The sequence below is a fragment of the Artibeus jamaicensis genome, unplaced genomic scaffold (assembly GCF_021234435.1).
Source record: "Artibeus jamaicensis isolate MK-2021 breed Jamaican fruit bat unplaced genomic scaffold, CSHL_Jam_final contig_3176, whole genome shotgun sequence".
Taxonomy (NCBI): Eukaryota; Metazoa; Chordata; class Mammalia; order Chiroptera; family Phyllostomidae; genus Artibeus; species Artibeus jamaicensis.
The window spans coordinates 259,244-273,426 of record NW_026521740.1 but is presented as its reverse complement, the minus strand read 5'-3'; the positions used below and the strand labels follow the sequence as shown (position 1 = coordinate 273,426).

Genomic DNA, 14,183 nt, shown 5'->3' with positions numbered 1-14,183 from the left:
ACTCAGCCATAAGAAAAAATGAAATACTGCCATTTGTGACCACATGGATGGACTATGAGAACAATAGGCTAAGTAAACTAAGTCAGTCAGAAAAAGCTAAGAACCATATGATCTCACTCGTATGTGGGATATAAAATAGAAACTTGTGGACACAGCAATGTGGTGACTGCCAGAGGGATGGGAGGTGGGGAAGTGGAGGGGGCCTAATACACGGTGACGGAAGATGGTGTGACTTTAGGTGATGAACACACAGTGCCATGTGCAGGTCTAGTATCACTGAAATGTACACTTGAAACCTACACGATCTTATTAACCCAGATAAAGTTAATAAAATGTAATTTACAATGTATAAGCCCATTCTGGATCATCTGGGTAGCTGTCATTTTGGTGCCTTCACTACCTGGTGTATGTCTAATCATGTTAGTGAGCGCCAAGTAGCCCCATTGCAGGAAATAGAATTATTTCCTCATAATTGCAGGAGAGTGAGAAAGAGCAGAAAATGATGCTTTTGTATCAAAGAAAGTCCAATTGAAATGACGGCAGGTAGCCCTGGCTGGTGTGGCTCAGTGGACTGAGTGCCAGCCTACAAACCAAAAGGTTGCAGCTTCAATTCCCTGTCAGGGCACGTGCCTGGGTTGCAGGCCAGCTCCCCATTTGGGGTCAAACAAGACACAATCAACTGATGTTTCTCTCCCTCTCTTTTACCCTACCTTCTTCTATCTCTGAAAACAAAAACAAAAAGAAAGAAAAAGAAATGATGGCAGGTAGTATGAATGAAACTTAGGTAAGAATCTGAGTGAACTGAGTCTTAAAGAAAATGAATCCTTTTATAAAGCACAGTGTAGAAGAGGCCCTTGAACTCAACAGTCAGTACCATATTCATATTTTAAGTTGAAGTTTTGGTTCAGCAAAATGCTATCTGTCACATAAAAGCAATGTTGTTCATTTAAATTGCATTTATTGATTTTTTTAGGGTTTTAGGTAATATGTTTTTAAAGTTTATAATATAATAATAAGCACAAGAAGTTTATACATATTATATATATATATATATACATTAGTACCAATAATAATATTATAATATAGTTAAACATGGCAAGGTCTTTTTTCCCTCAAAATGAACTTCAACATTAAGTTATTCTGTTAATATGTATATTACTTAAGTTTGAGAATCACTCACTTATTGTTTATATTCACTTAAAGATCTCACTGGTTCAGTTTGCTGCAATTCAATAGAGCATATCACCCACCCGGGGCCTCACCAAGTACTCATTGCTTAAAAGGAAGTACTTTTTCTCTCACCCCTTTTAACTCACCAACTTTATTATCAAATGATACAGTAAACAGTTTGATTGTCTTTATCACTGAAATTTCTTTATCCTGACCTCTACTTGTTGAGTACACTCATCTGTGTGTATATAATTGATGCCTCCCCTGAACTTGGAGAAAGGGGTGGGGAAAGTCAGAGGGTAGGATATTTTCATTTCTCCTTGCTATGATAACAACTTAACACAAATCTAAAGGCTTGAAAACAACACAAATTTATTATTTTATAGTTTGGGGGATTAGATACCCCAAATGAGTTTCACCGTTAATATCAGGTGTCAACAGAATTGCAGTCCTTCTGGGGGAGCTGAGAAAAATTCATCTCTTGCCTTTCGAAGCTTCCAGAGACTCCCCACACTCCTTGGTTTGCAGCCCCATACCCTTCTGACCTCTGCTTGAGTCCCCAAATCTGCTTTTCTGACTCTGACCCTTCTACCTCCCCCTTTTCTTTTTTTATAAGGATGCTTGTGATTCCATCGGGTCCATCCAGATAATTCTGGAAATCTCCCCATCTCAGTATCACCAAATCACATCTGCAAAGTCCCTTTCACCATGTAAAATAAGTAACCTATCACAGGTTCCTAGGATTAGGATCTGGAAGTTATTCAAGTGGCATTATTCTGCCTACCACAGGGGTATCGCAATGTCCAGCCAGTCCCAAGAGCAGAAACTTGGTGGAGGAATCCACTTTGGAGAAGTGTGGAAATACACTCTCCCAAAACAGACAACAAAGGGGGCTGGGCGTAGGGTTAAGAGAAGCATCTTTTGATGAGTGGGGAAGGAGGAGGTTCATCTTCTGAGGAATTGAAGAGCAGGTTGAGGGTTTAGAAAGGGTGGGAAAGACCTGGAAACACTGCTTAGGAAGGTGGGGAAGCCTCCAGCTAAAGATGAAAAAGCAACTGCTTCCCTGAGGGCTCATCTGAGATGTCAAGGCAGCGGCCTAAGGAGTGGCATCTGAGGTCACGCCAATGACCATGCCCATGATGATACTAAACCCACCACCAGGAGAGCTGCCTAAATCTGCGCTTTGTATTTTTCAAACAAACAGTGACATCAGAATTAAAGTAGCTGCACCCCCTCCTTGTTTTGCCATTGTTTTCCTACTTCCATGATTCGTGTAAGAAACCTGACACTAATTCGACTGGCATAAGAAGAGGAAAAAGGAGATGAATCATAGGCCACACTGGAAATAAACCAAGAACTAGGAAGACTGATCTTGGCCCCAAGTAACAGCAATGGTGAAAAACTGCACTGGCAAAGGGGCTATATACTGAGAGTTTAAATTTCTCAAAGTGCAAAACATGGAGTTTGCTAAGATCTACCAGCTGCTTCTCCTCTGTCAGATGTTTGCCTGGGAGACAACTACTGAGGCTGGGGCCCATTTCTCTCTTGCTGTGTCATACAGTGTTGCTCTCCCCTCCCCCTCCCGGCGCTCCTGCTGCCTGATGTGTGTGTGTGTATGTGTATTCAGTTTCTCTCTCCTTCGTAAGAACACAGCCGCCTGCCTTCGCCTGCTGCTGCTGCTGTTCTGACTAGCTTTTTGCTGCCTCTTTACCTCTCCTTTACTCTCTGCTTAGCTTCTAGTTTTCTGGTAAGTGTGACAAACACTCCCCCAAGCAGTGTAAGAAGATGTGGGGTGCGGTTTGTAGTGTTCAAAACTTGCAGCATTGAGATCGCCAGTGAACTGTTGAAGAACTTTCCATTGTTTTATTTATAATTAAAATGTGTTGCTCAGAAAGGGATGTGTGTGAGTGATAATCTGCCGGGACTGCTAGTTCAAGGAAAAAAATTGTCTCCCAGCGGAGGAAAAGGCAGGCAATAAAGTTTACAGAGGATAAAATTTAGAAATAATTTTTGTTGTAAAATTAATCTAGAATGAGAGGATCTAAAAGTCCCAGTTCTTTAACTGTTTTTTCTCCCCTTTGTTGATTTATCTTGAGGCTACTTTTAAGAATTGAGTCGTTCTGTGGTTTACAATGACTCAGTAATTCCATTTTAAAGTAAATGTGGTGCATGAAACTTAAAGGCTACCTGTGGGAGTAATATAAAAACATCAATGATTACTGTCTCTAATCAATGAAGAATAAAGTTAATATAAACAAAATGCTTGCATTTAGACTAGCCACACTAATACTCCTACAGAGAGTCAGTTCTAAATTCACTGCTTAGAAGTTTGGTTTAATCTAGATTTTTATAACATTCTAAGAAGACTTCCTAACACTTTAAAACCCACAAATGCATTTAAGCCAATAAATGTTTACTGTTTTTAGTTTGTATTAAAAAGTACTCTTTTCCCTTGATTTCCAAGGATAAAGTGCTAAATGCCATGGCTCCTTTTAGAAAAGCTTAAAATAGCTTCTGGCTGAACAGCAGGTGCTGTGTCTTTCTCCAAGTTCAGGGGAGGCATAGTTATATATAGATGAGTGTGCCCAACAAGTTGTGGTTGGGATAAAGACACTTCAGTGATGAAGACAAGGCAACTGCTCACTGTATCGTTAGATAATAGAGTTGGTGGATAAAATGAATCAGTGTGGGTTGTGGGGCTGGGTGGAAAATGTGCAGGGATTAAACAAAACAAAAAGACTCATAGACATAGACATCAGTATGGTGATTACCAAAAGAGGGGGTGGGAGGAGGTAGAAGGAGCAGGGGGATAAATGGTGATGAAAGGAGACTTGACTTGAGGTGGTGAACACAGAATACAATGCACACATGACATATCATAGAATTGTACACCTGAGACCTATATAATTTTATTAGCCAAGGTCATCCCAATAAATTCAATTTAAAAAAATTGTGAGAGGAAAGAGCACTCCCTTCTAAGTTAATGAGTACTTGGTGAGGGCCACAAGTGGGTGGCAATGTTTGTAAGTTGAATTTTCTTTTTTAAAAAATTTATTTAATTGTTGTTCAAGTACAGTTTTCTGTCTTTTACTCCCATCCCAGCCCATCCCCCCAGTGCTCCCCACCTCCCTCCCATTTCCACCCCCCTTAGTTGTTGTCCAGGTGTCCTCCAAACTAGTTCCTGCAAATCCTTCCCCTTTTCCCCTGAAATTCCTTCCCCTCTCCCCTCTGGTCACTGTCAGCCTGTTCTCTATTTCAGTGTCTTTGGTTATATTTTGCTTGCTTGTTTATTTTGTTGTTTAGCTTCCTGTTAAAGGTGAGAGCATATGGTATTTGTCTTTCACCACCTGGCTTATTTCACTCAGCATAATGCTTTCCAGTTCCATCCATGCTATTGCAAAGGGTAGGAGCTCCTTCTTTCTTTCTGCTGCATAGAATTCCATTGTGTGTATGTACCAAAGTTTTTGGATCCATTCATTTGCTGATGGGCACCTAGGTTGCTCCCAACTCTTGGCTATTGTAAATTGTGCTGCTATGAACATTGGGGTGCATAGGTTCTTTTGGATTGGTGTTTCAGGGTTCTTAGGATATAAATTAAAACCTTTTGCATGGCTAAAGAAAACAGTATTAAAATAAAAAGAGAACCAACAGTATGGGAAAACATACTTGCCAATGGTACCTCAGACAAGGGTTTAATCTCCAAAATATACAAAGAACTTACACAGCTCCACACTATGAAGACAAGCAACCCAATCAAAAAGCGGGCAAAGGACTTGAATAGGCACTTCTCCAAGGAGGACACACAGAGGATACAGAGTTACGTGAAAAGATGCTCAGTATCGCTAGCTATCAGAGAGATGCAAATTAAAACCACAATGAGATACCACTTTACACCAGTCAGAATGGCCATTGTAAACAAAGCAACCAACGAGTGTTAGAGAGGTTGTGGAGAAGAGGGAACCCTAATCCATTGTTGGTGGGATTGCAGCCTGGTACAACCACTGTGGAAAGCAGTATGGAATTTTCTTAGAAAACTAAAAATGGATCTGCCTTTTGACCTAGCAATTCCACTGCTAGGATTATATCCTAAGAACCCTGAAACACCAATCCAAAAGAACCTATGTTCGTTGAATTTTCTGATCTTGCTGGAGTTCAAGCATTTGACACCTGCTGCCCTGAGAATGGGAGGGGGGCCAGGAACAGAGCAGTGGGCCTCTGGTTTTGCTGTCGTGTCTCTGCAGCAGCTAAACCTGTGCATGATGAGCACCTTATCATTTGTTATCCTGATACTCAGCCACTTCACCGTTAAATATCATTTACAAATAGAATGCACCATAACTTAAAAACCAAAGCCAAACCTATTGTGGGCCTACCCATGGTGCTAGCCAGAAACCCTGGAATCTGTGATTTGGCTCATTCTTGGCCCCCTCTTTCCAAAGAACCCAAATTATATCTGGATTATTTCTCTAGTTAATTTCCTCCCTGTTCATTAAACATTGATGTTTCTCAAAAAGTATTAAGCTATCCTAGAGCTTCTGGAATGAAAAGAGAAAGTTGTAACCTGTTCTTATTCTCCAAAAGATAGTCAGTTTTTATATTAGAACAAAAAAGCATTAGAAAAATTTTAAAAATTTCTTAATTTACACCTTCTCTCATTATCTGTCTTATTCCAAAAATGATGCTAGTTTTACGTTCAAAAAAGGATTTTTATCTTTTGGGAAAAGGAAAATACCAGAAAAGATGCTCAGTATCACTAATATCAATATATATGTCCTAACCTGGCTGGTGTAGCTCTGTGGATTGAGCGCGGGCCTGCGAACCAGAGTATCGCGGTTCAATTCCCAGTCAGGGCACATGCCTGGGTTGTGGGCCAGTTCCCAGCAGGGGACACACCAGAGGCAACCATACCTTGATATTTCTCTCCCTCTCTCCTTCCCTTACCCTCTAAAGATAAATAAATAAAATCTTTTATATATATATATATATATATATATATATATATATATCCTATATCCAGTATAAGAATTCATTTATGTCAATATACTCTTATTAACCAAAATTCATTTACAGATTAAAATAGTTAAGAAATATTATTGTTATAAAGGATTTTAGTAAGTTCAGTGGCTCTAATATTAAATATTTTAACTTTGAAAAATAATACCATTTAGAATGTAAATATTTTAAATGTATACATCCATGTACTTCCAATAATTGTAAATCTACGTAGTATTTAAGAGAATGGTTATACAAATTGGCTATTCTAAACAAAATGATAAATACAGCCATGAAAAACAACATCTTGAATTACTCTGTTAATATCAATAATAGAAGATACTAGTGGAATTTAAAGACCGAAACCCAAAATCTGCTAATCACATGACCCGATTTGGAAAAATGGCTTCCCTCTATTTCTACCTATCCAACTGCAATATTGATGGTTTGTGGAAGTACAAAGTATACTCACTCTGTGTGAGAAACTGTAATCAGCAGGTGCTCATTTGGGGATACCCTTATCATTGACATGTAACTGGGTTAACTACAGAAAGTCCGTCTGTGCTTGCCACTAGGTACCGCTCCCAGGATGGAGGCTAACCACTCTGTACAGCTCTCGGGAGAACCACAGTCCGTGCCTCCGGGGGACAGTTCATCACCACCCAGTCTAAATGGCCTGGAGAAGCAAGGGCATCGAGACTCCTCATCCCCACTCCAAGCACCACTGAAGGAGGCAGAGGTGAAACCTGAATCAGGGGCTCATGACATCTCCGAAGAGTTGAACAGACAGCTGGAAGCCATCATTAACACGTATGGGCCTGCTGCCCACGCCGCAGGCAGAGAGAGCTCCACCACGGAGCAGCCTGAGAACGCAGAACCCGCTGATCAGGAGGACGCGGACTGTGAGGAAGCCGCTGAAGAGGCCGAGAGAGAACCCATCACTTCTGGAGAGCCACCTACAGCCAAAGAGCCTGTCAGCAATAAAGAGCAAAAATTGGAAAAGAAATTTCTAAAAGGATTAGGCAAGTAGTTGTATTCTATATTATGATTTTTCTTTGAATGAGTTTAAAACAAAGGGGCTCTTCCTCCAACCTTTACTAAAGACACAGCTCATATTTGGATTACTGCAACAGCTTCCTTCAGGGTTTCCCTACACGTTCTCGCTGTACTTGTCCCTAGCTGCTTTCCCTCAACGGAGCTAACGTGAACTTTCCACAGGTGACCCACTTCCCCTCTGCCCTCAGTGGCTTCCCATTTTCTTAGAACAAAGATCAGAACTCTCAACAGTCTTTCAGGCACTAATGGTCTATCCCAAACCACTCTTTCTAGCTTTATCACACACCACTCTGCCCTACAACATCCCCCTCCTGAACACTCTGTCCCGATCACCACCACCGCTACTGCTGCCTAATGACTAGTCATTCTGATCTCTTTCAGTTCTTGAAACCTGCCTCAGGGCCTGCGTACATCCCATTTTCTCTCCCTCGATGTGCCCACCCATTCCCCCAGTTCAGACGTTTGATTCCTTATCTCATCATTTAGCTCACAACTCAAATGGCATTTTTCTTAACCCAACTATAGATAAAGTCTTACTGTTCTCTGTTTCTGTTGGTACTATATATCTTTCCTTCCTAGCATACATCAGCATTTAAGAATGTGCACTTATTTTGTGACTATTTGGTTAATAAGTATCTTCCCCACTAGCTCTTTTTTCAAGGGCAGGAACTGTGTATACATTGGACGTCATCAGAGGCCTGGTGTGTAGGACAGTAGGTGGCACATGGTAGGTGCTCAGTAAATATTTGTTGTAAAGACAAATGGCTGAATAACAGGAAAATTATTGAAAGCAAAGCTAGTGGAATTTGGGTTTAAACAAAATGTGAGTGTTGGGGTTGTTTTGTACATGTGAAATGGTTGTCAGTTGGATCACTTAGTAATATGTCCCATTACTATATAAACTATTTTTTATTTAACAAAGTTCTTCAGAAATGTGTCCATTTCAGAATGTCAACAATTGCAGAAAATACTCTTACTCTCATTATTCCATTGGTTCAGCAAATACTTATTAATGTCTAGTCTTTATGAGGCTCTGTGCTAAGTGCACAAAGATAAATTAGTGGCCAAGGCCTTTTAGTCAAGGAGCTCTTGGTATAGAGAAAAACCGACATGTAAACTAATTATTACATAAGCTACGCGCTAGAACAGGCACAGGAAAATTGTTGGGAGAGACATGAGGGACACCAAAAATGGCTGTGAGAGAGAGGTGAGAGAATTATTGTTTTAGCTACAAATGAGAGTGTGTTACTTTGCATATGAACGTCCCTCTGCCTGTGTTCTTTGGTGAATTTCACTGAAACACTCACTACCAACACCAGCTCCTAGGTGATTCATTCCCTGACATGCCTAGGTAGAGTCTGCATCACCTTCCTTAGTGTTTTATTAAATTTCCTGCAGCAAACATTTGTTTACATATCTGCATCCCATGCTGGATGGAGAATCTATCAAGGGCAGTGTCCATATCTTACTTGTTTCTAAAGACAACAAGGCAGAGTGAAAGATTGTGAGTGTTAGAATCAGAACTGGGTTCAGACTTTAGTAACAGATTATCTGTAAACCCAAAAGTATGTCTGTGCTGACACAAGACATCACGATGATGCTTAAAATCCATTCATTGCTGGCAATGTTTCAAGAAGGGCTAAAAGACACATTCAAATAGCCTAGTTGACTCACCCAGCAAAAAGATCTAGTTGCAGCATGCAAGATTGGAATTACTCTAGTGTTTTAGCACTTTGGGAAGGTGAATAAAGTTGATCTGTGTTACAGGAACTATTTTTCCTTCTCATTCCAAGGCACCTCCAAAGGGTCCCTTAACAAAAACTTCCCATAAGACAATACAGAATCACATGCAGAGGTGAATGATTTCAAGTGCTTCCAACCAAGAAAGTCCCTTTGCTTTATCACTCTAAAACCACGTCTGCACAGGAATTTGTATGAGTTGTACTGAGAGGATGGATATGAAGAAAGTAGAATTAAAGTTAAAGATGGCCAAGTCTGGTTTCTATTCTGTTTATGAATTATTTCAAGATCTGCATGAACCTCTTAATTTTTAAAATTCAAGAAAAAATTCCACAACTCTAATTCTGCCACTCTCCACAAATTGCCAAATTTTGATGGAACGTGTTTGGTCAGAACCAATATCTGTGAGTTGGACTGCACAGGTGGGTCCACTCTAATGATCCGTGCCCACGCTACTGACCCTCCCATGCCGCCCCTCTGAATACCATTTATGTTCTTCTAACCACTGTGCTATTCCAGGTACAACAGCAGTTAAAGCAACATTTAAGGCTAATCTAAATATCTAACCACCATTTTAAATATTATTTTAGTTGTCTACAAGTGATTTTAATAGGCTTCTTGGCCATTTTTCAATTAAATGGCCCTGCACTATTATCTAAATCAGTGGTTTTCCAACTTAACTAAGCATTGGAATCGAATACATAATTCATCAAAAATGCTGCTTCTTAGCACAGAGATTCAGAATTGGTAGGTATTGATTTGAGCCAAGGCAGCCTGGGTAATTCTGACACAAATGGTATAAGCAATGGTCCCAGTGCTTCTAAGAAGTGTTTCCTCTACCTTTAGCAGAAAATAGAAAGTGCCAGCTGTGATCGTCTTTTAAAATCTACCTGGACCTTCTACAGAATTGTGTTAAGTCATTCTACCCATGCCCAAAAATATATCCTTAGATTCCACTTACATATTTGATCACAGATGAGTTTTTAGTTATTGCATATTTATCAGAAATTTTTCACTTTATTGGTATGTTTAAGATGCTGAAATGTTCTGACTCTCTAGCCCAAAACTTTTCAACTTTTTGGGATATTTGAGATTTCAGACCAAGTTACAATTATCCTACTGCCAGAATTCTCTGACCTTTAATATACAGCAAAGATTTCCAGTAGTGATGGGCATGGTTTACAGCATTTCCTAAACTTATTGGACCAAAATACCCTTCTTTCACAGAACACCTCTGCATATTTAGAAAATGTCTCTGCAGCCCAGGCACCCGGGACTTTTTTCCTGTAGGGGCTGCAAATCCTCCCACAGCCAACACACTGTCCCTTCAGTGGGCAGAGCCACAGTCTATCTCTTCAGTGTGCACTTCCTCCCTGGCATCTGAAGTGAGAGGGACAAAAACAGATGCCCTGTTGGAGGGCACGGCGACGTGTCCTGTTAACATCTCACGTGCCCCCTTGCTTCCCTCACTCCATCTTGCAGGCTCACAAGTGATTTACTAATCATTCCTCTGCTAATATTATCTGGGCTGTACAAGATCTACATGGTAATAAGCACAAAACTGACAAAATATAATATACTTTCTGATATTTAGGTTGATAACCGATTGAGTAGGAAATCAGTTTGAAGCAAAAGCCCAAGAGAAAACAGAGCTGATCCACAGGCCCATTCTGAGCTCAGGATCCATTTAGTCAAACCACTTACTATAGATAGGGAAACTGAGAGTTGGGGTTTGTTCTTTAATTTTTTTCCTTTTATTAATTCTAGAGAGAGGGAAAGGGAGGAAGAGAGGGAGAGAAATATCAATGTGGGAGAGAAACATCGATTAGCTGCCTCTTGCATGTGTCCCAACTGGGCTTGTTCCATGACTGGGAATCAAACCTATGACCTTCTGGTTTGCAGGAAGATGTTCCAACTGACTGAGCCACACTAGTCAGGGTGAAGCCTAGAGGGTTTTGAGTTTTAAAGACTGAAAAAAAATGTTATTCAGTTAGTTGATGTGATTGTAAGATTAGTCATAATGAAAACAAGGGGAAAATCCGCAGTCATTAATGTTGCAGAACCAAATATATACATAAATAAAAATAATCAGTATATTAGTTGAGAAGCATTTACTTAGCTCTCTTAATGTGTTTCATTTTTCTACTTCAAGAGAGTTTTGGCTCTACCTTCTGAAGGGCACCTTGAGCAGGACATTGGGATTCTGAAATGTCTTTAGCCATTTACTCACTTTGCCTTAGAAGAATCACTTTCCCGGTGGTCTGTTTCATCCATTTTACTTTGATTTCTGGTTTCACTGTGAGAGGGAAATAAACTGCTGCTAAACAAGTGCTAGATTTTCTGGAAAATATGGTAGGAGACCAGATACATTCATGCAGACGAAGAATCAGCCAAGACTAAAAGGTTCATGAGTAGGTTCATAGGGATGCTAAAATATGGGCCAGATTCTAAAATGAGAAGAGGGTTTAGAGAAGTAGGTGGAAGGAGAGAGAAAAATATGTCTCAAGCAAAATAATTTGTACTCCCTTCTGAGCCGAATTGGGAAAGGATATATTCATTTCTTACTGCTTTTCTAATGTGTTTCTTTTTTTATTAAAATCTTGGCTTTATTTTATTTTTCCTGGAATAATCTCCCCACTATGACTCTTAAAGATTTTCTTTCTTTTTAAGAAATTTGTCTTTATAGTTACAGCCAAGAAATTATTAGTAGTTTAAACACATCATCAACCAACCTAATAAGAAGTCCAGGTCCACTGCCCAAATGAGTAAGAAGCCAAAGTTCCAATTACATATAATAAGGCCACTAAAATACAAGAGAAATAAAATGTCAGCTGAATGGAAAACTATGTGACTAGAATATACAGGGAAGGTCGTATTTTCAAAACTGATGTAGTTAATAAAACCAATGAAAGCACACAAAAACCATGACTATGAGAGGTGACAGTGAGGAGTGAGAGAATCTTTATAAATTTTAAAAGTGGACCAAAGCATTTGAGATAAACACATATGCCAGCCAAACAATGTTGTTTTTATCTAAGCTAAAAATAGTTAAAGCTATTTCAGGAATCAAAATCTTAGAGGCTGAACTCAGAATTCATTTAGCCAACCCACTAATTTTATACACAGAAAAAATGAGATCCAGTGAGTTTAAGAATCAGTAAAAGAAGTTCTTCAACTGGAATTAACTATGCAGTCGGTTCTGGAACCCAGGCCCCCAACTGGAGCCCAGTGTTAATTTTGCTCTACTGTCCTTCCTATCTACATACCTATGTTATATACATATTTCCCTTAAAAGATATCTATAGGTTCTCAGGAATTAGTTGTATTAAACTCGTTATCTTTAAATTATATTAGAGCAAAAAGAAAGTTAATACTGAAATATGGTTCTGGGTCTAACATTCTGGGAAAAGAACATTCAAAGTCTTTTCCTGCTTTCAGCTTTTCCCACCACTCTTAGAAATCGGGGAGGGGGAAGATAGATGCACAGGCATACCCAAGGCCATGTTTTAGCCCCGAAGTTCTAAAAAATCATTTTGAAAAAAAAGTATAGTTTTGAACACTCATTAAATCTATATAATTTGTCACCAAACTTTACATAGTCATCGCTACGCTAAAAGTTCAAGAAAAATCCCAGTCAACACGTCTGGGATTCATTGTCTTACTTTAAAGTTTTCAGTTTCTTTGAAGTAGAAATAATACTTTTGCATTTCAATGCTCCTTCAGTCTACAACAGTGCTAATAGCCACAGTCATATGTGACATGGTTGTTCTCTCTACATGGGTGGGTCTACTTTCGTGTAGACTTACAGGCAAACTGAGCTTTATGCGGAGTGGTGGCCATATGCCACCGTGTACCTTGCCCAGCTTTAATGAGGACTTCAGGTCTACCCCTTGCTTTCTTAATGACTAAACTCACAATCACGTTGCTTTAGAATTGACACGTTGGGAATAAGGCAGATCACCCCCTCTCAACAGATGTCCCTGAGTAGAGGAATTTTTCCTTTTGTGTCCAACACTGTCACCAAATGATATTTTTATGGGACTATAATTACAGCCTTTCTTAGAAGATGAGAAAATCTCTCTGTCTCTTTTGCTGCTCTACGATAATCCTACACACCACTCCAGTCTAGCAAAATCAATGAAAGTTTAGAAACTAAGTTCCTCGGTGTCACAAATTTATGAATTCTGTACATGCCTGTTTCCAATTTCTTGGACTTTTTTTGTTGACAGGAGAAGTCATTTTTGAAGGATAGTTGATGCTTCTGAGTGTTAATCTTCTATACAAAGTAACAGCATATGAGAAGAGAACTCAGTGAGTGCAATGATAAAAAAAAAACCTTCTCTTAGTTAAAGAAAAAAGTAGAAAATATACTTAATGTGGGGTGAAAGGAGAGCCATTGGACTCGCTCAGGTGTTTCTCTCCCACACAAATGAGACATGTAATGGTTTTGTGTGTCAGTGTTCATCCCGGGAGGTATCCAAGCATCCACTAAATGTCACAGGTGACAGACCTATTTTCCCTCTAGCCAACTACACAGTTGTCTTCAAGACTCTCCATTTGATTGACATGATGCTAGTGTGTACTGGTTGGCTCTGTTTTGTTCCATCATTACCAACATTGACTGAGCACTTATCACAGGCCAAACACTGTACTGGATCCTGGACCTAATCTGACAGTAGTACAGTGTCTTACCTTTAACAGATGACACTAACGCAGGACAGCAGTCTTCACGTGGGCACCTTCCACAGACTAAAGACAAGTGTGAAGGGATGGCCTGGCCAGCACCATGCAAATTCATCCCTATGCTAGAGAAATAACTCAAGCCCAGGCACGGTGGGGGTGGAGCAGCACTGGCTATCACTTTAAAGGTAGCATGTTATGCCAGGCCGCAACTGGAGAGCGAGTGGGGTACCCCTCATGCCTACCTTCTCCCATTCAAGGCCATGTCTCTAATGGGAACTAACTCACTGGGCAAAGATGGACAAAACCAGCTGTTAGAGATGAAGTCATTTTTTTTCCCCAAAAAAACACTTTCCTTTTATTTCTCTTGGTTTCCCTGGCATCAAAATTCCACATGGGAGAGAAGTGATTTAGCGCAAGTAGACAAACTTTGGATTCAAGCCTTGGCTCTGCCAGCACTAATCATGTAACTCTGGACTCTCTGGGCCTAAGGTTCTTATCTGTAAAATTACCCAGTTGTCTGTGCGCCTTTGAAGTTCTTTCTA

The 14,183-nt window shown here is 39.9% G+C and overlaps 1 protein-coding gene across 1 annotated transcript in view; it reads left to right on the top strand.

Moving 5' to 3' along the window:
• Positions 1-2,784: 2,784 nt before the first annotated feature.
• TXLNB (taxilin beta) overlaps positions 2,785-14,183 on the top strand; it is a 44,831-nt gene continuing 33,432 nt past the window's right edge. Inside the window, exons 1-2 of the mRNA XM_037144963.2 lie at positions 2,785-2,917; positions 6,738-7,184. Of these exons, the coding sequence (XP_037000858.2) occupies positions 6,752-7,184 (433 nt within the window). The 5' untranslated portion in view covers positions 2,785-2,917; positions 6,738-6,751. The remainder of the gene's footprint in view (positions 2,918-6,737; positions 7,185-14,183) is intronic.